Source organism: Capra hircus, chromosome 25 (genome assembly GCF_001704415.2).
Source record: "Capra hircus breed San Clemente chromosome 25, ASM170441v1, whole genome shotgun sequence".
Lineage (NCBI taxonomy): Eukaryota > Metazoa > Chordata > Mammalia > Artiodactyla > Bovidae > Capra > Capra hircus.
Genome location: NC_030832.1, coordinates 38,174,063 through 38,197,048, shown reverse-complemented (window position 1 = coordinate 38,197,048; position 22,986 = coordinate 38,174,063). Strand labels below are relative to the sequence as shown.

General features: G+C 52.2%; 1 protein-coding gene across 12 annotated transcripts in view; it reads left to right on the top strand.

The window, feature by feature from the left end:
• Nucleotides 1-22,986, top strand: part of TRRAP (transformation/transcription domain associated protein) — an 89,580-nt gene that overhangs the window by 31,508 nt on the left and 35,086 nt on the right. For 7 of the 12 annotated variants that reach the window (XM_018040235.1, XM_018040231.1, XM_018040232.1 and 4 more), the window contains 23 exons: nucleotides 151-368; nucleotides 469-666; nucleotides 1,451-1,711; nucleotides 2,192-2,353; nucleotides 3,809-3,905; nucleotides 5,202-5,323; nucleotides 5,642-5,812; nucleotides 7,212-7,280; nucleotides 9,617-9,670; nucleotides 9,797-9,817; nucleotides 11,416-11,535; nucleotides 11,772-11,891; nucleotides 12,244-12,408; nucleotides 12,505-12,686; nucleotides 12,840-13,038; nucleotides 13,472-13,600; nucleotides 16,366-16,632; nucleotides 17,790-17,996; nucleotides 19,214-19,372; nucleotides 19,470-19,604; nucleotides 19,865-19,975; nucleotides 20,989-21,135; nucleotides 22,487-22,700. In XM_018040235.1, coding sequence (XP_017895724.1) covers nucleotides 151-368; nucleotides 469-666; nucleotides 1,451-1,711; nucleotides 2,192-2,353; nucleotides 3,809-3,905; nucleotides 5,202-5,323; nucleotides 5,642-5,812; nucleotides 7,212-7,280; nucleotides 9,617-9,670; nucleotides 9,797-9,817; nucleotides 11,416-11,535; nucleotides 11,772-11,891; nucleotides 12,244-12,408; nucleotides 12,505-12,686; nucleotides 12,840-13,038; nucleotides 13,472-13,600; nucleotides 16,366-16,632; nucleotides 17,790-17,996; nucleotides 19,214-19,372; nucleotides 19,470-19,604; nucleotides 19,865-19,975; nucleotides 20,989-21,135; nucleotides 22,487-22,700 — 3,528 coding nt within the window. The remainder of the gene's footprint in view (nucleotides 1-150; nucleotides 369-468; nucleotides 667-1,450; nucleotides 1,712-2,191; nucleotides 2,354-3,808; nucleotides 3,906-5,201; nucleotides 5,324-5,641; nucleotides 5,813-7,211; nucleotides 7,281-9,616; nucleotides 9,671-9,796; nucleotides 9,818-11,415; nucleotides 11,536-11,771; nucleotides 11,892-12,243; nucleotides 12,409-12,504; nucleotides 12,687-12,839; nucleotides 13,039-13,471; nucleotides 13,601-16,365; nucleotides 16,633-17,789; nucleotides 17,997-19,213; nucleotides 19,373-19,469; nucleotides 19,605-19,864; nucleotides 19,976-20,988; nucleotides 21,136-22,486; nucleotides 22,701-22,986) is intronic. The other 5 variants (XM_018040239.1, XM_018040238.1, XM_018040236.1 and 2 more) reach the window with 2 other exon arrangements.

Here is a 22,986-nt window from a genome sequence, read left to right as displayed (position 1 = left end):
TGCGGTTTAACAGAAGTTGGTCAGGTACCAGGGTTGGCTTTTATTAAATTCCTAACCTCCAGAGCAGTGGATAGTTTTGCAGTTGGAGGGCTGAGTGTGTCTGTGGCACTAAGCCCAGCTTTCCCGCCTGCTGCTCGCCTCTCCTCCCAGGCCCCTTCCTGCTCCCTTGCTACCAGGTGGGCAGCCAGCCCAGCACCGCCATGTTCCACAGTGAGGAGAACGGCTCCAAAGGGATGGACCCCCTGGTCCTCATCGACGCCATCGCCATCTGCATGGCATACGAGGAGAAGGAGCTCTGCAAGATTGGGGAGGTGGCCCTCGCCGTGATCTTCGACGTGGCGAGCATCATCCTGGGCTCGAAGGAGCGAGTGAGCAGTGCGGTCTGGGTGGGGCTGTCTGTGCCCGAGGGTGGCCGTGCTCCGAGTCTTGGGACCTGGGAGCACACCGAGCGTTGCGCGTGTCTTCCAGGCGTGCCAGCTGCCCCTCTTCTCCTACATCGTGGAGCGCCTGTGCGCCTGCTGCTACGAGCAGGCCTGGTACGCGAAGCTGGGCGGCGTGGTGTCCATCAAGTTCCTCATGGAGCGCCTGCCCCTCACCTGGGTGCTGCAGAACCAGCAGACCTTCCTCAAGGCGCTGCTCTTCGTCATGATGGACCTGACGGGCGAGGTAGGCGGGGAGGGCGCGGCGGGGCGGGGGGTGGCCCCGGACCCCACCTCGGGCGCAGGACAGTCGTCCTCCTGGGCAGCGGTGAGTTTCAGGCGGTTCTGCAAGCGTGCTCTCTGGGAAGCTTAGGTTTCGCTGCTGCTGTTGTTCGTCACTAAGTCGTGTCTGACTCTTTGTGACCCCCATGGACTGCAGCAGGCCAGGCCTCCCTGTCCTCGACTGTCTCGTGGAGTTTGCTCAGATTCACGTCCGTTGAGTTGGTGTTGCTAGCTAACCATCTCATCCTCTGATCTCGCTACAGCATCGTAAATGAAAGGACAGATCACAGCCCTCAGGTTCTCTTTCTCTGAGACTCTAAATATGGGTCACATGGCAAAGGACTTTACCCAGTGGTCCGTGAAGGGAGAGCTACTTCTCAGTCCTGCCGCAGGTTAAACAGTTCACGGCTGCGGAAGTTCCTGTAGGAGCCGTGCTCTTTATGAACCTTTGTATGCGTGTAGCACAAACAAGTAGAAGATGGTGGGCATCGCCTGCTTAAATCTGTTTGGTAAACACAAGGATCAAGTCTAGATCCATATTTTCTTCCTGAATGACAAACGATGTCTAAGCAGCAGGTTAGCTACCAGAGTACCTTGAGGACAACACGAAGCAGTCTTGACGCCTTAGCTGGTGTCTGAGGGGCGTGGGCCCCCAGCGACAGCGTTTGGGGCGGGCGGGCAGGCGTGCAGACGTGGGTGCTGTGGGCATCAGCGCCCGTCTTTGGTGCTGAGGAGTCCCTGGCCTGCAGGTTTCCAACGGGGCGGTTGCCATGGCCAAGACCACCCTGGAGCAGCTTCTGATGAGGTGCGCAACGCCCCTCAAGGACGAGGAGAGGGTGGAGGAGATCGTGGCGGCCCAGGAGAAGTCCTTCCACCACGTGACCCACGACCTGGTTCGGGAGGTCACGTCCCCGAACTCCACTGTGAGGAAGCAGGCCATGCACTCGCTGCAGGTGCTGGCCCAGGTCACCGGGAAGAGTGTGACCGTGATCATGGAGCCGCACAAGGAGGTGAGGCCTCGGTCACCGGGCGGAACCTCCGCAGACTTTTTCTTCCTTCAGGTTTGAGTGTTGATGATACGGAATCTGGCGTTTTGTGTCCAGTGAGCTAAGTGCTGTTACCCGTGCTCGTTCTGACCTCAAGCTTGCAGAAGGCAACGTGCTTATGTTAATATCTGTTTCAGTGACTGTCAAGGGTAGGGGCTAGTTTTTGGGCCTGATGAGCACAACCTGGTCTCATCTTTGTTTTGGTTTTTGCTGTTGTAAGAGCGGCTGCTCTGGACCCCGAGGAGTGGAATGTGTCTGAGTGCATCTCTCCACGATCCAGCATTGGCATTTGAAGCAGCTGCTCCCTTTCCTAACTGAGGGCTGTCTGGGATAGCTTGATCTCAGTTACGGTTTTCAGGTTGCTAACTGGCTTAGGATCTTGCGCTGAGGTGTTTGCTTTTTAAGGGGCGGCAATCAGGGGTGCCTCCTCCGTGTCTCCCCCAGGTCCTCCAGGACATGGTGCCCCCGAAGAAGCACCTACTGCGACACCAGCCCGCCAACGCCCAGATCGGGCTGATGGAGGGGAACACGTTCTGCACCACGCTGCAGCCCCGGCTCTTCACCATGGACCTCAACGTGGTGGAGCACAAAGTGTTCTACACCGAGGTAGGGGCGCGGCGTGGCTGGGGTCACCCGCGCGCGTCCGGCAGCCCGTCTGCACGGAGCCTGCAGGGAGCCTGGGGCGGGGGAGGAGGCAGGCGTGTGTCTGAGATGGCCAGTGAGGTGGGGGGGTTGCTGAGTCCTTGGAGCTCTGTTAGCCTTCACGGGGAGCCTTGCTCTTCAGGACCGTGAAGTGCATTTCAGAGCCGAGACTGCACCTCCCCCTCTATCACTCATATCAGCAGGCTCCCCATTTATTAAGTTTATCAAACTTGAGTGTGCCATGCCCTGTTAAGACCTCACTTCACGTGAGCGCCCTTACCTGGCTCCAGCAGTACCACATGAAGTACAGAGCCTGCGCACTCTCTTTCTGAAGGTGCCGGACCTGAGCCTTAGGGTTGATTAAGCACCCGGAGCCCCAGAGCAGGCTAGCTGGAGAGCTTAGGCTGGAGGTGCCGTGGTTGTATTAGAACCTGGCCTCTCATCACTGCGCTGCCCTGCTGGGCTCTCATTTTGTTTGGTGGACTTGACTTGCCCCTTGACCCCAAGATAACAGGTGGTGGAAGATGGCCCCTTCCGCTTGCTTGTCACCATCAGTATTACAGTGTGGCATGGTACTAGACAGTGCAAGATAGGAACGCAACTATAGATGTAGTCAACTCAGAGACAGCAGCTTAGACTCAGTAATGGGCTGTGGATTAGCCCAATCTGAAGTGGTTTCACGATGTGACTTATTCTGGAGGCATTGTCAGACTAAACTGAGCTAGAAGTCATAAGGAAGCGAGTTCTTCCTTGTCCACACCAAGTCTGAATTTCCAGCTATGAAAAACTTGCCTCTTGATTCTTTAAGTCCCTTGTTTTTACTTGGACATGAGGTCATTGATTGTGTGTTCTAGCTTTTAGTTATTTTTTAATACCTTGGCTATAGCCCTTCTGTAAGTTGTCCAGGATGTCAGTAGAAGGGGAGAGTAGTAATAGAGCACCATATGTAGTATTTTAGGTGGTAGATATATAAACGTGTCCTGGTTTGGTGAAATGTCTGCAAGACTAGCTGCTGGAGTGTCTGCATTATATAGTATTTCCAACAAAATACTTCCTTCTTAGGCTTCTGTGTGCTTGAAAAGAAAGAAAAAGTATTACTGCTCGAACGCTTGAATTACATTGGGAAACAGCTCTGAACAAGGCATTGTCCCCCCATTGTGGAATTTGCATTTAGAGAGAGTGATCCTCTGCGTAAAGAAAAAGCATGATGGTATCAGAGCTGATGAGAGTGCCAAAGAATTTATTTCACAGAGGTTGACTGAGTTTTGCTTTAGAATAAGGAAGCCCAGTGACATTGTGATACTTAAGTGCTTCAGAATTTGGGTTTGGTTTGTTAATTGTGTTGTATGGTCGCGTCCTCTTACTTGCAAGGTCTTCACAGTGCGAGCAGGCCGAATTATGTCATTCTGTCTCTTGCAGCTCCTAAACTTGTGTGAGGCTGAAGATTCGGCTTTAACAAAGCTGCCCTGTTACAAAAGCCTTCCGTCGCTTGTCCCTTTACGGATTGCAGCCTTAAGTAAGTTCACGTAAATCTGAAACAGGTTACTGGGCGCAGAAGTGGAGGGGGACCGATGGCCCTTTTTTGGTTGTCTGATTTTTCTGACTCTCTGTGGCCTCTAAGGGGGAATAAAAAAAAATGTTGGTGTATTTATCAGGCTGCATAATGAGATGTCATTGGACTGTGTAGGTTTCTAGGATTTAAGTAATTATTCTACTCTCTAATAAACTGGATTTTACTGTGTTGTAAACTCTTTGTAGCTCTCTTATGGGAACTGAACATTTCTCTAAGGTGTGTCTCTAATTTCCTGGTTTAAGAGTGTTGCCACACCATTCACATCTTGCCGTTTTCATCTGAATCAAAGTGTTTAGGTCTTTTTAGACTTTTTAATGATTTAGGAAAATTTGAGACTCCTGCTGTCTCTGGGCTTTCGTTAAGAATGTCAGTCTTCGTTGTTTAGCACAAGAATTGTACATAATTTAGGAAAATACACTACTTGTCTTCATACTTAGAAACAGTCATTTCCTCCTTTTCGATAAATACGTAGTGGTTATCTTTGTCTCTTGTTGACTTTTACACACTTAATGACTTGATGAAATATTGCCAGAATCCTGCTTGAATTAGGGGTAGAGGAGCAGAGGCAGAACTTGAGGATGGAGCCCAAGACATGGCAGGCCAGAGTCGAGGGGGACGCAGGGGGCCTTCTCGCCCCTCCTGTTGGGGCTCCTCTCCTTGGGGCACCCCTCACGCCTTTCACACGAGCCAGAACATTACTGCTTAACTAACCTGTAACATACAGGCTCAAGTTAACGTCCTCTGTCCTGAGAATGTTTGCATTTCAAAGCCTTTGACCCCCCTGCAGATTGGGGCGCAGATAATGGGGAGACACTGAGCTGTGTGTCCGTCTCCTCCGTTGCCAGAGCCTGCGGCTCTGCCCTCAGTGTTAGCGCAGTGCACGTGCCCACAGGTCTGCCGTGCCCTTGCCTGCGACGACATCTTGGGGGCAGGGTGTCGCTGGGGACCCCTTCACCCTTGTTTTCACATTGTTTTTCTTTTCACCCCTCCATTTATCTGGACAGTAAGGTTGATCGTGGGCTTTCTGGCAGGCTGTTACTTGCTTAGATGATAGCCACCCATAGATAATAGTGGCCCTGTGAGTAGAAGGCCACGTGTTCTTTTGTCTTGCATGAAGCTGGGTTACTAGGAGAGTTTAGTGACCCACGTGTCTGTTGGTTGGTAAAGCCTTTAGACGAGGATGTTGCTGTACGCTTTTCAGGTGAATGATGAAAATCGTGTTGATTTCTCTCCCTAAAGATGCGCTTGCAGCCTGCAATTATCTTCCTCAGTCCAGAGAGAAGATCATTGCTGCGCTCTTCAAAGCCCTGAATTCAACCAATAGCGAGCTCCAGGAGGCTGGAGAAGCCTGCATGAGAAAGGTGAGTGGGGCTGGGTGGATGGGAGGTCCACACTGAGCTCGTCTTGCTGACCTCGTCTGTATCTCGGGAGTCTGCCTGTGGGTCATCCCTCCCCAGAGTGTAATAGCATCTCTTCCTAGTCCAGAGTCATCCTGAACCCTTGAAAAATTAAACAGGAATGCCCAGCCCTCCTCATTTCCTCATAAACTTGTGGGATATGTTTGGTTAATACTGTGTTTTCCCAAGCAAAGCAGAGACTTGCTGCTAGACTCAACTGTGAGTTCTGGTCAGTATGAGCTGTCCTCCGGCATCTTCCCCCCGGCCTTTCTCTGTTAACAGTTTCTGGAAGGCGCCACCATAGAAGTTGACCAGATCCACACCCACATGCGCCCGCTTTTGATGATGCTGGGCGACTATCGGAGCCTGACACTCAACGTCGTCAATCGTCTAACCTCGGTGACCAGGCTGTTCCCAAACTCCTTCAATGACAAATTCTGTGATCAGATGATGGTAAGCCCGACGTGTATGATGAAACTGAAAGGTTAAACTTGTTTGAAAAGTGAATTACACACTTAAATGACTTACAGCTCCGAAGGTGTGGAGGGTGTACTATGAACAGCCTCCCTCCCATCCCCACCCTCCAGCCTCCCAGCTCCTCTTCCAGGAGACAGCCAGCGGGAACAGTCTCCCGTGTGTCCTTCTAGAGGCGGTTCCCGTTTGTCATGGGACATACGTCTCTTCAGTTACTTCCCACAAAGGGAAGTGGGATCCATCCGTCCTTCTTTCTTTTTATATTTACCGTCCCGTCATTCAGATGGGTATGTGAAGCGCCTCTTCATCCTTGTCTTACGGCTACATAGTGTTCCGTGGCGGGGACGTGCCAGACTCTCCCGCGTCTTTCCCTGCTGGTGACCGTCTGGGTTGTTCCCAGTGTTTGACCTTCGTCGACAGTGATGCAGTGAAGAACCTGTAAGGGCTTTAGAAACCCTTTTGAGTTTTTACAGTTAGCAAGGAAATAGCTATGCAAATAAAAGATCTGTTTGAAGAGTGTGTAAACCCGAGGAGTAAACAGATGAAGGAGTTTCAGCTATTAACTTCATTTTGCATTCTGTAAATAAACATTTATATATAATTTGTTAACTTTATGATTTTGCAGTACGTTACTGCAAACATGCATGTTTTTTATGCAGCTTCTAAGCTTCACATGCTGGTTTCTTTGTGTCTGTAGATACCAAAGAAATGAACCATGGCCCAAATACCTAACTGGGAATTGATTGGTCCTAAAATTTTTAAGTGATGCCCTAATAGTAGAGTGTAATGTAAGTGAATTCTCCAAATTGCAAGGCCCCTTCCCTTTAAGCTTCCATATATGATACAGATATGTACCTACTGGTCTACACGCATACGACCTGGAATGCTCTTCCCTCTGCCTCCAGCCTGGCCGCCTCTGCGGGGCCCTCCTGTAGCTGGTTCCTGCTCTTGGCGCCTGGCAGATGCCTGAGTTTTACCTCGTTTCCCCTGCTGTACACCGGAGCTCCACAGGCTAGGGGTGCCATGTGCTTGCTCACGTCTCTGCCCTGACGCCTAGCCTGGCTGCTGGCTCCGGGTAAACTCGGGGGACCGCCACGGCACAGAGTAACAGGAATACAGGTCCTCTTGTTGGAATGCCCGGTTGCAGGACATCTCCTGCGGTATCAGGGTAAATTCAGCCTGTGTTTATGGAACATGAGCAAACATCAGTTACTCTCAACGCTCATTTGGCTGCTCTATGTCAATAATTAGAAACACTGCCGTTCTCATGTTGAGTAGGTTGGGAATTGATCACATATAGGTTTTCACCTGTTTTGGAATTGAGATGCTCCCGTTGTCAAGAAGAAAATGCCTAAGGTTGTATTTTTTTTTTCAACAGCAACATCTGCGAAAGTGGATGGAAGTGGTGGTCCTCACCCACAAAGGGGGCCAGAGGAGTGACGGAAATGTGAGTGACTCGTTTGTTTCCGGGGGCAGCCCCGCCGCCGGGCACTGCCGTTAGTGATGCGAACGCCGGAGCCATGCTCTTAATTAAATCCCGGTCAGAAGTTTAGTTGTGTGTGACTCTAGTCCATGTAACCTGTTACACATATTTTGTTAGCATTACATTTTCGCTTTTATTTCTCTTACATTGAACGTTCCTTTTTGTGTTTCTTTAAAAAAATCTCCCTTTTGTTCACTTAAACACGATGTTTTTGTTGACGAGAATCCTGGGAAGCTTGACGTGTTAGTCTTTCACTTTTACTAGCTTTTCTCTAAAGTGAATAGAGCGTGCTTTCTGGACGGTTCTTGGCAGCTGTCGTTTGCACGGGGTGCAGTGCTCAGCTGTTTCCACTGCTTTCTGCCCTCATTGCCTCACAAGCTGAGCAGAGGTCTTAGGCCTTCACACAGCACCGAGGAGAACGTGATGAAGCATCACGTGAATCCTGGCACAGGTGTTCTTGTGGTCTGAATCCCCCACCCCCGTTGTTTGCCCAAAGGCCAGATGGCCCGTACTTCAAGACATAATTTTTTTACAGTTTTGAGGGCAAACCACTCTAGTTAAATCTTTTAAAGGATCCGATGTGGGTCGCTAAAGACTTACTTTGTTACAAATGAATGCTTCTTGCTGTTTTGACTCTAATCTTATTCACAGATGTTAATACTCTTTTAAAATACCTTTTAAAAGTTGATGTCCGTCCTCTCAGTGGGCTGTGTTTCCACAAGCTCCTGTTCCGCCCTGTGGAACTGCAGCAGTACCCCGATGAGGGGTTCCCGAGCTCTGCAGAGGCACCATTAGCGTGGTGTTCCGTGCTCCTGTGCTGCCCGTTGGATGCCGTGTTTCATCCCAGCTTGCGTTTTGTTTACTTTGGCTTTATTCTGCTTTGTGTTAACCATTCTACGTCAAGGTGTTCTTTTTATGTGAGTCTTGTTTCTTGCTGCTTCTAAACAGCCAACAAGCAAAACTGAACCCGGATTTTAAACTTTCTTTAGGAGTGTTAAACCATCCATAACCTCTTTTGAAGGTTTGTTATTTGTGTATATAGGGGAAAAAGCCCCAGGAAATCCTCATGGGGGAGTCGCGGAGTGTGTTTGAAAACCCTAAGCTCTTGGGAGTAGGCATGAGTGCCTCTATACTTCTCTTCCCCAGCTCTCATCTGTTAGGTGTTTTTGCTCTAAATTTTATATTTGCTTTTACAGTTAGCTGTTAATACTCTGAAACTCACAGCCAATGTTACAATAAACGTTAAAGCCCCAGCAGGTAGATGAACGACTTCCGTTAGATCAAAAAGATCCCAGAAACTTTCCCTGAAGCTAACATGCGATGGGGGTCAGTTGCACAAGGGCTGGGGCCATGGGTACTGTGAGTTGGTTAAGCTCCTGCTGAAGCTTGTTGCTCAGCAGTGAGCGTGTCCCCGAGAGCATCTCACTCCTGAGGGAGTCACGGCTCTGCACTCAGGGGCCACGATGTTTGGGGTCCAAAGCAAAGCGGCTGTGGTTTCTGGCGTCAGCCCAGAGCGAAGCTTCCTTTCTGCTCTTGAACCCTGATGGTTTTCAGTGGGTGCTCCACAGATTGAGGAGCAGTTTATTTGGTTGGATTCCCAAATATCATTGCCCAGCTGAGAAACTGTAACTGACGATGTGCTAAAAGTTGAATAAAAATAATCATTCCCCATGATATCTTTACCCCTGATGATCTGAGCTTTGCATTATCACCACATTAGGAAGGTTTGCCTGTTTCGCATTGAACTTACAGGGGAGAACTCGTGACCACCTGTTACACACACATGCGCAGGCACACAGACAGCTTCACTTCACAAGATAACCCAGATGTCCATCCAGTGGGTGGTGTCAGGGCCTGTGGCTTCTTCTGAGTGTGCAGGCCTGAAACATGCCTAATTGATGGGGATTAAGCCCCAGCTTGAGCGGGGAAAGAAGTTTTTTTTTTAAATGTCTTGGCCCTCACATAAAATGTTGATTGATGCTAAACAGAACAGTTTTTTAAAATGTCTTTGCATACAGCAAAGTCTTACAGTTTCTCCCCCGGGACAGGAATTCCAAAACTCTTTGTTAAGTTTAGGGAAGAGCACACTCCCCGTGACACCGCCGGACGGGCTGTTTCGGCCTCTGAAGGGCGGAGGTGTACGTTTTGCTGTTGCGCGTCTGTTACCTGTTGTGTGCTTTCTTGACAATTGTCTTCCCTGTCTTGTTTCCCCCAATAACCCCGACTGTGTTTTGAGTGTGCGGAAAGTTCTGTGTAAATAACATGAATAGAAAAAAGATGATTTTCCTCCCCATCCTCAGGAGAGCATTTCAGAGTGCGGGAGATGCTCCTTGTCTCCATTCTGTCAGTTTGAGGTGAGAGCAACCTGTTAACAGTCAGTTTATGACTTGCACTGTGAAGAACGGTGTATATATTTCCTTTTCTGTTCTGTTCGCCTTTGCGTTGCCTTTTTTCATGCTGTGATTTTTGTTTTGGTTCAGCCTGCCGTGGAAGGGGTAGAGGTGAGAACCAGTGGAGGTGCAGGAGGGGTTGTCGTCGTCCTTGGTTTTGCCGTGGCTTGTGGTTCTGTGGTGGACGGAGTGTGTCGTGCCTGAGTGCAGTGAGCGTGCTTGTCTGTCTGTGGCGGGCCTGTGTCGGTCCCACCGTTGCCGTGAACTGTCCGGGGGCCACGCATGCTTCCCGTTAGGACCTCTTTGAGCCGGTTTCTAAGTTCTTCTGTCGCCTACACGCTAGAATTGCCACATCTCAATTTTTCTGATTCCCTCGGGTTTTTGCTCTCATACCGTTTGTATGAACTCACGCATCTAACAACCTCTTGAGAGGAGATACCGACCGCAAAGAATGCAGGAGGCCTGCTAGAAACTGGGAGGCATTCTCATTCCTTCTTGCACACGTCTGACTGAGCAGCTGCCTCACATGGCCCTGCCCGCGCCCCGTCCCCCACGTGTGTCTGCCGCACTCAGCGCCCTCGGGTGGACCCAGCGCTGTGGCCTGGGACGGGGGGTGCAGCCCCGCGCTGGCCTCTCCTGTAAAGTGGGGGTGGTAACGCCTGTCATTCCTGCCGCCCCTCCCGGTGGTAACAGGAAGGCCAGCAGTGGTTCTGTGACAGGGCTTTGAAAACCAACTCCTTGGAGAGGAAAGTGCCATTGTTAGAAGGTTATTCGACCTTGAGGATCGAACTAACTTATTCTGCCCTCAAACTCAGAAACACTGGAGATGGGCACTCCAGGGGAGGCCGGGGGCGACACTGAGCTGATGCTTCTCATTTCTGACCCGTCTCATGTTTGGCCTCTCGGCTTAAAGAGGCGTTCTGAGCGCGCTCTCCACTGCTGCCGGGACCCGGTGCCCCTGACTGGCGCTTACCATCCCCATTTTACTGCAGTGGGGTCTGGGTGCCTGGCGCCCCCCACCCGCGAGGGACAGCAGGGCATCTTCCGCCCCCGTGGCCCAAATGGCGGACCCCAAACCGTGGGAACTGACGCCGAGAACGCAAAGTCGGGGTGACGGGGATTGGTCACCGAGCAGTCTCCTTTTCACGTGATTCCAGGGAGCAGTTTGTCAGCTTTGTTTTCAGGCCTGCTTGACAAATTCTTAGTGCCACAGTCAGTCATTTATTTCCGCTGATAGTTTATTTCCGGGGCAAAGACTTCCCGTATGTTTTGAGGACTTTGTGGCTGAGTTTTAAGGGCAGAAGAAGTCTGTGCCCTGGAACCTGCTGCACCGGGGAGACCCCGTGAGGTCACGGCCACGTGGGGGACTCTACTGCTCAGGCCACGGGCACGACCCCCTGCCCCCGAGGGGGCTCACCTCGGCGGCCCGAGAGGCCGCGCCCAACGCTGGTCAGTGTACGTGCAAGGGGACGAGGCACTATCGCCAGGTGTGCGGTCCCCTCCCTCCGCTGGCAGAGCCCAGGGCGGGTCGTTTCCTCCGGCCACAGCTGGAAGCTGAGGTTGGTGAGTTGTGGCTTTTTACATGTTAACTCTGCTTCTGTTGGCGAGCCTTGCGAGCGTAGTAGAGCCTAGCAGGGTCTGTATGAGGTTGACGCCTGTGGCTGGCACAATTAATTGGCCTGTTTCTAATTTCTGGCTTTCTCCATTAGGAGATGAAAATCTGCTCTGCCATCATAAACCTTTTTCATCTGATCCCAGCTGCGCCCCAGACTCTGGTCAAGCCTTTGCTAGAGGTCGTGATGAAAACCGAACGGGCCATGTTGATCGAGGTAAAGGCCAGGCTCGGGCTCGCCTCGTTCTTGCTGCATCTTTGACGGGGAGTGTTTTCAGTGTCGTGCTTCGGCTGGGTTAATCTAGCAGAGGAAGATGTGGAGTGTTCCTATTGGCTTGCGGTGCGTGCAGTCCCCTCACGAGGGGAGAAGGCGCACACGGAGCCACCGGTGGGCGCTGGACCAGGGCGACCTCGCAGCCCCTGACGATGCAGGCTTCACCGCATGTCTTCCAGGCTGGCAGTCCCTTCAGAGAACCTCTGATCAAGTTCCTGACGCGCCACCCCTCGCAGACAGTGGAGCTGTTCATGATGGAGGCGACGCTGAACGACCCGCAGTGGAGCCGAATGTTCATGGTGGGAGCCGGGCTGGGACTGGGTGCTGCTCGACAGTCTGAAATTTGTAGTTGATTGTTGGGGTTTTATTTTTCTCTGATATAATTTGAGCATTAGAAACGTTGTCGTGTCCTGCTGAGAAAAGCTCAGGTCCGGGAGTCCTTTGCAGGACTTCCATCGTAATGGATAATGAGCTGCTCTAATTATGAAAACCAAGTGTCTAAAAAGCACTTTCTAAAGAGAGTGCTTTTGTAGTCTTTTTTTTTTTTTTTTAATTCTACCTCGAGATTTAGGAAGAACCTTAGGGTTCTTATCATCTAAAATAGTTTGTGGGATTTGATTAGCTTAAAACAGCTGTTTGTTTTGTTTCCAGAGTTTCTTAAAGCACAAAGATGCCAAACCTCTTCGAGACGTGCTGGCGGCCAACCCCAACCGGTTCATCACGCTGCTGCTGCCCGGCGGCACCCAGACCGCGGTGCGCCCCGGCTCGCCGAGCACCAGCACGCTGCGGCTGGACCTGCAGTTCCAGGCCGTCAAGGTAGTGCGGCTCCCCGCCACACGGCTGGTGCCCCGAACGTGCCGTCGGGACACGGGGAGGGCCCCGCCGCCGTCCTCACCGTCTCCTCTTTGGCAGATCATCAGCATCATCGTTAAAAATGAGGACTCCTGGCTGGCCAGCCAGCACTCCCTGGTGAGCCAGCTGAGGCGAGTGTGGGTCAGTGAGACCTTCCAAGAAAGACACCGGAAGGAGAGCATGGCAGCCGCCAGCTGGAAGGAGCCCAAGCTGCTGGCCTACTGCCTGCTGAGTTACTGCAAGTGGGTGCATCCGGCGTCCGGCGCCCCGAGGGCTCTTCCTGCGCTGTGGGTCGCGGGGGTCCCTATGTGTGTAGGCATGGCCTGTGGCTCTGAGCAGCGGGAGGGTAGGTCGGATGTCCCCGGCAGTTACGGCCCTCTCATTCGAACACGCAGGAAGAATTACGGAGACATCGAGCTGCTGTTCCAGCTGCTCCGGGCCTTCACCGGTCGCTTCCTCTGCAACATGACCTTCCTCAAGGAGTACATGGAGGAGGAGATTCCCCAAAACTACAACATCGCCCAGAAACGGGCCCTGTTCTTTCGCTTTGTGGACTTCAATGACCCCAACTTCGGAGATGAGCTGAAAGCCAAGGTGGGTCCCGCCGTTGCCGCAGGAGAATCCACGATGCTTGAGCTCGTTTTCCCGGGAGCCAGGGCACTCTGCCCATGGTCTGCTGTGTCTTTCCTGGCATTGGAAGAGCAGTCTGAGCTGTTTAGGAAGGAAGTTTCATTGTTGAGAAACGTGAGGCAGGTCCAGCTGTGAACCAGGGCTGACGAGTGGTGTGTTAGCTCCCTTGTTTTTATAAAGCAGCTTGTTTGAGGTGAGAAGAGCGAGCGAGTCTGCTCTTTGCCTCAGGTTGTTCACCTGCCCCTGCAGTTGCCACCGGCAGGAAAGGCAAGATTGCTAGCTGCGGCTGACTGAGCTCTGCCCGGGCGCTGCCGCATGCCCGAGCGGGCTCTGCCTAGTGAGAGCGCGCGCGCCTGGCTTTGTTTTCCTTCTCCTTCATTTTAAAATTTTTTTGTAGGTTCTGCAGCATATCTTGAATCCTGCTTTCTTATACAGCTTTGAGAAGGGGGAAGGAGAGCAGCTCCTAGGACCTCCCAATCCAGAAGGCGATAACCCCGAGAGCGTCACCAGTGTGTTCATTACCAAGGTGACGTCACGAAGCACGCACAGCGTGGGAGGGGTGTGTGTGTGTGTGATGGGTTGTTGAAATAAGATGACGTCACGAAGCACGCACAGCATGGGGGGGTGTGTGTGTGTGTGTGTGTGATGGGTTGTTGAAATAAGGTGATGTCATGAACCACGCACAGTGTGGGAGGGGTGTGTGTGTGTGTGAGAGATGGGTTCATTGCAATAAAGTGACGTCATGAACCACACCAGTGTGGGAGATGTGTGTGTGTGTGTGATGGGTTATTGAAATAAGGTGATGTCATGAACCACACACAGCATTGGAGGGAGGTGTGTGTGTGTGTGTGTGCGTGTGATGGATTCATCGAAATGAGGTTATTTCCCCGCGGCTTTTATTTTTCATGATTGCATTCGTTCTTACTAGTGAACTTAAGGCAGCTTCCCTGTGGAATCACTTAACTTTGCCACATTAATAGATTTCAGTGGGAAGCAGAATATATCCCATTGAAAATTCATATGTCTTGGTTGTTTGCAGAAATTCCTGCTGCTGGTCAGCAGTGTTTTCATGATCTATGTACAAAAGACTCTACTAAAAGCCAGTGAGAATGTGAGACTGGACCCAGGTACCACCGTGGCCCTTTGCTGCCAAGTTCATGAAAGGCTGCGGCAGTGGAACGTCTGGAATTAACTTGGGTCTTGGCTCGTGCACAGTGGTGTTTGCAGGTTGCACGAGTGAGGCTTCGGGAGTCAAGTGTTCACTTGAGAACTTCCCATGGTGCTCTTCACCAGCGGATTCACAGTTTGCGTTGAGGTGGTTGGGCCGAGTGTCCATCCACGGCTGGCGGTCGAATGCTGTGACCGTGGGCCTTCACTTCATTCCTTGTGCGGCCCATGAATTACTGCCCTTGGGAAGAAGAGAGTAGGTTCCGCAGCCCCTGGCCTGGGGTCCAGGTAGAGGGGAGGCTGTTCACAGGACCCGTGGCCAGGCTCTCCGTAGTCTTGGCTGCTTAAGACAGGCGTCCTTCTGCAGTTTCGACCCTAGCTCCATCCTCCTGGGGGAGTGAGAGCTGAGTCCAAGCGATTGTTTTGGCCCACATACTGATACATGCCCTGTGCTGGGCAGCTGTGGGGAGATGGAGACCCAGACTCGGGCCCTGCCATGGGCTGCTACCAGTGAGGGGTCGGGAGTTCAAGTGTCGATGAGGATCAGTGGTGCGGGGCAAGCTGGCGCCCCCGGGGAAGGGCCTCTGTGAAGCCGGAGATCCAAGGGAGGGAGTTGGGGCTGAAGGGCCCCCGATGACGACACAGCTGTTGCGGAAGGCTTCCGGCGCAGGTCCTCCGAGAGGCAGAAGGTTGTGAGGGTTTTTGCTGGACCCTGTGGTCGGTCTGTGTGACTCCACTGAGGCAGGCAGCGTTTTCCTCCGTGTATGCTTTTCTTATACCCGTGAAACACATGTAGGAATTTGTCAGACCCTTGATTGTATGGAAAAGTGTAACTCTTTTAAGAATAGAGAATTGGGGAGTAGGTAATACTTTCTAATAATACTAAAAAACAAGTTAATAATTAAGGATTGACTAGGAAAAAAAATAACTCAGTTACTTGGAAATTGAGAAACTTGGTTGTGAATCCCCCTGTGTGGGAATGCTTGGACCCCTCTGTCCCCTGTGTTCCAGGGTCCCTGCTTCCTCTTCAACACTGAAATAAATTCAGCAAGTTTGTAATATGTACATAATAAAGGAAAATTGGTATGACATCATTGAGTCCATGCCCGTAAAGCTTAATGCTATGTGTGTAGAGGGTACACGTGTAATGAGTGAGTGTGTGTGCGTGTATGCTGAGGCACAGACTGCCAGCTGACCCTTGAGGTACAGAGGTAGCAGAATGTTATGTGTATAGAGAGCGTGTGCAAAAGCATAGATTTGCTTAGTGATCCTTGGGAGGTGTGGAGGTAGCAGAATGTTATGTATATAGAGGGTATGTGGGTGTGAGTATGTGCGTGAAGGCATAGACTTGTTGAGTGACCTTTGGAGGTTTATGTATAGTGTGCGTGTGTGTGTGTGTGAATGTGTAGACTTGTCGAGTGACCCTGGAATGTACAGAGTGATATGTGTATAGAGGGTATGTGCATGTGAGTGTGAGTGCGTGTGTAAAAGCGTAGACTTGTCAAGTGACCCTTGGGAGGTTTTTGTATGGAGTATGTGTATGAGTATGCGTGCGTGTGTGAAGGCGTAGGCTTGTGGAGTGCTCCTGGGAGGTACAGAGGTAACAGAATGTTACATGTATACAGAGTGTGTGTGCATGTATGAGTGTGTTTGTATGTGTGTGAAGGCGTAGACTTGTGGCATGCCCCTGGGAGGTATGTGTCCAGAGTGTGTGTGTGTGTGTGTGTGTGTGTGTGTGTGTGTGTGTGTGTGCGTGTGTGAAGGCATAGACTTGTGAGTGCCCCTGGGAGGTGTGTGTCTAGAGTGTGTGTGCGTGTGTGAAGGCGCAGACTCGTGTGTGCCTTTGGGAGGTGTGTGTGCACGTGCGTGCGTGTGTGAAGACGCAGACTAGTGAGTGCCCTGCGAGGTATATGTACAGTGTGTATGTGTGTGCATGTGTGAAGGCTTGTGAGTGCCCCTGGGAGGTGTGTGTCTAGAGTGTGTGTGTGTGTGCATGCGTGTGTGAAGGTGGAGTCGTGAGTGTCCCTGGGAGGTGTGTGTGCATGTGCGAAGGTGCAGACTCGCGCGTGCCCTGCGTGGCAGGCGTAGCAGAACCAGCAGCGCCCCCTGTGCCCGTGCCCTCAGGTCTTGGAGCCCGAGAAGCAGGCAGACATGCTGGACTCTCTGCGCATCTACCTGCTGCAGTTCGCCACGCTGCTGGTGGAGCACGCGCCCCACCACATCCACGACAACAACAAGAACCGCAACAGCAAGCTGCGCCGCCTCATGACCTTCGCGTGGCCCTGCCTGCTGTCCAAGGCCTGCGTGGACCCCGCCTGCAAGTACAGCGGGCACCTGCTGCTGGCCCACATCATCGCCAAGTTCGCCATCCACAAGAAGATCGTCCTGCAGGTACTGGCAGGGCCCCCGTCCCCCTCAGCACACACAGCCTCCTCCTGGTTCATCGTCTTCCCCGGTGCGTGTACAGATGCTCCTCTTGCCATCATCTTGGGACAGTGGATCCTCCCCCATGATTTGTTCTCGCCCTTCCTCCCACTCCTGCTCTGTCTGCTCCTTCCTCTCAGCCTTGCTTTTGAAGCAATACGGTGTCTGCTTCGTCCACCTCCTACTCCTCTGCCTGTTGCTGAAAGTGTGTCCGTCCAGGGCCCCAGCCCACTCGTTAGCTGTGGCCGGATAGTGGGCACTCTGGGGTCCTCATCTCCTGACCCTGTCCGGGTGGACCATCTCGAGCACGTTCCTGGTGTTGGTCAGTGGGTTTGGGCCTTGATGTCACGCAGCCTGGGTTTCTCCTGCTTATGAGTTCCATGACTCTGACCGAGCTCGTCCCTGTCTCTGTGTCAGAGTTCACTGTGATCCTGCGCGTGAGCACCTGTCTGTCCCACTGAACCACTGGTCAGGGGTGGCTCTCATCCTATCCTGTGAGTCACCCTTGGTTGTTTCCTCTGACCATGCCCTCCTGGGAACTTCCGTGGGCCAGAGACCTGCCAGGGGCGTCTGTGACACCCTGTCGTTCTCCCAGGCACCCGGGTTCAGCAGGTCCTACTGTTTCCAGCCTGTCCATCATCTGTGTCCCTCGACCAACTCTGTGCTGGTCACGCTGGGAAAGGCGGGGCTTGCTTTGTGTGCATGTGTGTGCTTCAGGCATGTCCAACTCCCTGCAACCCCATGAACTGTAACCCGCCAGGCCCCTGTCCACGGGGGTTTCCCAAGCAAGAATACTGGAGTGGGTTGCCAGTCCCTTCTCCAGGGGATTTTCCTGACCCGGGGATCGAACCCAGGTCTCCCACATTGCAGGCAGATTCTTTACCATCTGAGCCTAGTCCAGCACAGGCACACACTAGGTGCTCAGGAAACATTAGAGCAGACATCTTCACAGATCAAAACTTAATGAAAGACATAGTCACTACTACGTGCTTTCCCAGTAAGAGAGCCTCAAGCAATTGTCTAAAGACTGTTTTTGCAGAAATAATGCCTTGTTTCTGAGTGACCATTTTCATCTCGCTTGTTAAAGCCTCCGTCCTTACGTGAGAATTTCTGTCCTGTCCCAGGTGTTCCACAGTCTTCTCAAGGCGCACGCAATGGAAGCACGCGCCATTGTCAGGCAGGCGATGGCCATTCTGACCCCGGCGGTGCCGGCCCGGATGGAGGACGGGCACCAGATGCTGACCCACTGGACGAGGAAGATCATCGTGGAGGAGGGCCACACGGTCCCGCAGCTGGTCCACATCCTGCACCTGATCGTGCAGCACTTCAAGGTGGGGACGTGCTGTGGCTGGGCGTGGAGGCCTCAGAGCAGATGCTGATACGTTCTCGGGCATTTGCTTTGAAGTTTCCCTCATCTTTCATTTTTCTGCAATAATGAGGCTGTCATCTTTCCCTGGGCTTCCCTGGTGGCTCAGAGGGTAAAGCGTCTGCCTGCAATGCAGGAGACCTGGGTTCGATCCCTGGGTTGGGAAGATCCCGTGGAGAAGGAAATGGCAACCCACTCCAGTATTCTTACCTGGAGAATCCCATGGACAGAGGAGCCTGCCGGGCTACAGTCCACGGGGTCGCATAAGAGTCGGACACGACTGAGCGAGACACTCCCCACTCCTCATCTTTCAGAGAAGATATTTCTCTTCTGTAGATTAGCATGAGTATGCGTGTGGCCTCACAACATGGAAAGTGCTGTAGTTTACTGGATGTATCCTAGGTATACGCTTCTTTCTGTCCAAGACAACACTTTTCTTGTAAGTACACTTGATCTTTGAACAACAAGGGTTTGCGGTGTGTGGACCCACTCACATGCAGACGTTTTTCAATAAATACGTACTGTAATAATATTATAGGATCTGTGGTTAGTTGAATCCGTGGAGGTGGAACCATGGATACGAGGACTGACTAAACTCTGTAGTCGCGTTCTTGACTTGGTGGAGGGTGGAGGGTGGGCACCCCGACCCCTGTGTTGTTCAAGGATCAGCTGTACTCAGTTGCCTGCGAATACAGGCGAGTTGTTACTTTAAGGTGGGAAGTGGTGTCATTAATTCTTGAAGAGCTCACTGGCGTCTCCTTTTCTATAATCAAATCATCTCCTTCCTGTATTTATTTGTATGTAGATTATTTTTTATAGATTTTTGGGTGGAGGAGAAAGGATTGAAAATTTGTTCTTTCACAGTCAGCTCTTTAGAATTAGGAATTTGCCTCTTGGCGTGGCTAACTTTTATGACATCATCTGAAGTTTAATACATGTGAGACTTGCCTACCTAACAAAAATTCATTATTTCAGCATTTTTAAAAATATGGTCCTTAAAAGCTAAAACACACTTTTATATTGGAACTCAGTGGATGAAGGGGGAGTGATACTTGTAAACAGTGTTGAGAGATTTCTTCGCGTAAGTTAGGGCTCAGACTTGCTGGGCAGAAGGTCGGGCCGCGCGTTGAGGCCGAGGCGGGCTGCGCGCGTGCGCCCTGGCGTGACCGACCGCGTTCGCAGGTGTACTACCCGGTGCGGCACCACCTCGTGCAGCACATGGTGAGCGCCATGCAGCGGCTGGGCTTCACGCCCAGCGTCACCATTGAGCAGCGGCGGCTGGCCGTGGACCTGTCCGAGGTCGTCATCAAGTGGGAGCTGCAGCGGGTCAAGGACCAGCAGGTAGGGCGGCAGCCCCTCCCGCCGGCCCCGGCTGCGCTCCCCACACCTCTCCCTGGAGAGCGGTCGGCAAAGTCAAGTGTGGGTACGTCTCTTTAAGCCTGATTCAGACATGGACCCGAACTCGAGTGGAGAAGGGGTCACCTCCGTCTCGTCTTCCATCAAGAGAGGCCTGTCGGTGGACTCTGCGCAGGAGGTGAAGCGCTTCAGGACGGCCACAGGCGCCATCAGCACGGTGAGAGCACAGGCCTGGGCCGCGGGCGGTTCATTCATCCAGGAACTCGGAATGCAGGCCGGGCGCCACGCCACACCCCACGAGGCCCGCACCCCCGCTTCCTAGGCCTGGTTCCCTTTCGGGGGTGGCCCAGGCCCCGCCCTTCTCTGTGGAGGCTGTGTTTGTGGGCCTGCCGGGGGTGCCCTGGTGCCCAGCACGGACAGCCCCCGGGCGGGCCGAGGCCAGGCCGCGCTCCTGAGCACGCTCTGCTGCCCCTCCAGGTGTTTGGGCGGAGCCAGTCTCTGCCGGGCGCCGACTCCCTGCTCGCCAAGCCCATTGACAAGCAGCACACGGACACCGTGGTGAACTTCCTCATCCGCGTGGCCTGCCAGGTGTGCTCCCCGCGCGTCCCGGGTTAGGCATCCTGAACGAAGGCTGCCCGTAGACTCGGCGAGCTCCGCCGTCTGTTCGGTCAGAAGAGAAAGTCCTTCTGAACGAAGGCTGCCCGTAGACTCGGCGAGCTCCGCCGTCTGTTCGGTCAGAAGAGAAAGTCCTTCTGAACGAAGGCTGCCCGTAGACTCGGCGAGCTCCGCCGTCTGTTCGGTCAGAAGAGAAAGTCCTTCTGAACGAAGGCTGCCCGTAGACTCGGCGAGCTCCGCCGTCTGTTCGGTCAGAAGAGAAATAGACAAAGCAGGTCTGAGAGCTTGTTGTCAGGAGCATGTCCCTTTCTTACCAGGTTTCATTTGTTTAGTGACGTGCTGATGTTCCTGAGACCTGACTGTGTTTTATAATAGGATTTTTTTGTAACTTTTTTTCCATTGGTGATGAAATAGTAGCGTATCTTACAATTAACAGCATGTTGGCGGTGTTCAGTGACCCTGGGTTGGACTGCTTGACTTTCAGGCGCCCTGTGTCATGAGGGTGTTGGAACGATCCGCCCCACACGAGCAGTGGGCGGCGTCAGTGGTTCAGACGCCTTGTAACGTGCACTCGTTCACCACTCACATCAGTGACACATTTTCACACCATCGTTGGCAGTTTCTGAAACTTCATCTTTTTATATTTCAAAGAAACCCTTGTAAATGAGATTTCCCTCACAAAGGAGTTTTATAGCTATTAAGAAGTAGTGTATATATACTATTTCGCAACACTATCGAGGATCTCTAAGTGCTAGAAACAAGCTACCCGACTATCAGCCGATCCTTACCTGAGTGCCGCAGCGTGCTGGGCACAGCTGGGGAGGCCCCGATGCCGCCCCTTCAGTTGCACAAAAGAGTGCAGGTCACCACTGACCCACTGTGAGGGGGCAGGGTCCCGGTGGAGGCCGGGAGGGGTGGGCCGGGGCAGGCGAGCGGGTGGACCCTGTGTGCAGGGTAACTCGGGCCTGACCTGCGTGAACTTCCAGGTCAACGACAACACCAGTGCAGCGGGCTCTCCTGGGGAGGTGCTGTCCCGCCGGTGTGTGACCCTCCTGAAGACAGCCTTGCGCCCGGACATGTGGGCCAAGTCAGAGCTCAAGCTGCAGTGGTTCGACAAGCTGCTGATGAGTGTGGTAGGTGCGGGGGCCCTCGGGACGGTGGGCCCTGAGCCGCCCCCCTCCGCCGGTCGGGGCTTCTCCCGCTGCTGTTCTGGCCGCCGGCAGAGGAGGAGAGAGTGCCGTGCTTCCCCCTCTATCCCAGGCAGAACCAGGAGTCTTGGAAGCAGAGTAGTGCCCTTGCCTTTCATGGACTCATTGCTTAAACCGACCTACTGGCTAGCCCGGAATAAGCATATTTAATTGACTTAGTCAACAGTCTTTAAAATGAAGTTGAGGTTTTGAATCCAGATGGAATAATAAACATGGCACCGAATAGTCAGGTATTAAGAGAGAGCCCCAAGTGCCCATCTTTTGATGGCTTTTTGGATGTTCTTGGTCCTGTGATTGCCCGGAGGTTGCAGAAGCTGCTCTCTTTCCTTATCCGTCTCATTACCAGGACACAGTTATTTGTCTAGGTCTCTGGTGAAACCCGAAAGCTTTCAGTTTGAAGATTTTAAAACCTGCGGTAAATGTCTGTTACTTTGTGCTGCAAAGATGTGTTGCTGCTCAAGTGTATTGAATGGTCCAACAGGTTACCTGTGTCACAGAAGCTCTAGAGCGGTCGGCCCGCTGGGTCTGCAGTGCGTGCTCTGATTCTAGCCTTAGGCTTCACTGCTAGATATCTGCAGATTTCTTTCCTCTATTTCTCTTGGAAAGGGAATTATTTTCCTATCAGAATTAGTCACCGTTGACTCAAGCTCAGCCCCTTCACAGGTTTACATTTTCCAAGAGCAGTGGGTGTGCTCACACTGACTTCTGCCTTTTCCCCAGAGTCCACCTCCGGGTAGCATCCATGTAGGGCGCGCGTGCGTGCGCGTGTGAGCCACAGACACAGTGTCCTGAAGCCAAACTTAAATCCTTACTACGGACCTTGGTGCTCTGTTTTCTACTTTATTCTTTCTTTTCCTTTTTTTTCTTTAGTGCTGACAGTTTGTGAAGTTGATTTTACAATACACAGTTTCAAGGATATTTCCTTTTGGAAGGATGTATGTAGTTGAACTAAAAACATGAAAAGTGAAAAGCAAAATTCATTGCAGTAGTTGCCTTCTTAAGCCAAATGCTAATGTTTTTCGTGAACTTTTTAAAGGAAGTTTGGCTAAATACTTAAGGCGAATTAATTGAAACGAAGATTGTGAAATCTTACTGTAGTCCCAGAATATGGCGGCCTTTTATACATCCGATGTGTTCACCCCTTGGTGGTTCTGGGCTTTTTTGGTTTCACCTCCCAAGTGCTCAGTGGCACGGGGCTCGGATTTCACTTGCCTGCTCCCATCGCCAGCGTTCACATGCTGTCTCATCCGCGCCTGGCCTGTGTCCCCCGTTGCAGGAGCAGCCGAACCAGGTGAACTACGGGAACATCTGCACCGGCCTGGAAGTGCTGAGCTTCCTGCTCACCGTCCTGCAGCCGCCGGCCATCCTGAGCAGCTTCAAGCCCCTGCAGCGTGGTGTGGCTGCGTGCATGACGTGCGGGAACACCAAGGTGCTGCGGGCCGTGCATAGCCTGCTGTCCCGCCTCATGAGCCTCTTCCCCACCGAGCCCAGTACGTAGCCAGTACTCCCCTCTCTTTTCTTTCTGCCTGGCTGGGTGGGCCCAGAGCTTATTATTGAGAGTGCTCCTCCCTCCTCTGCTTGCCATATAAGCAAGCCATTTTATCATCCAAGCTTTTTTTTTTTCATACCATGAAACTTTCTTTAAAAAAAAAAAAAGGTTGACATAACTTTACAAAGTCTTTGCGTTACATTTTTTGGTCCACTTGGGAAATACAGTTTTTCTTCATCAGCTAAACATTACCGTTTCTGTGAGGTTGAAAGAAAGTTCAGTTAAAA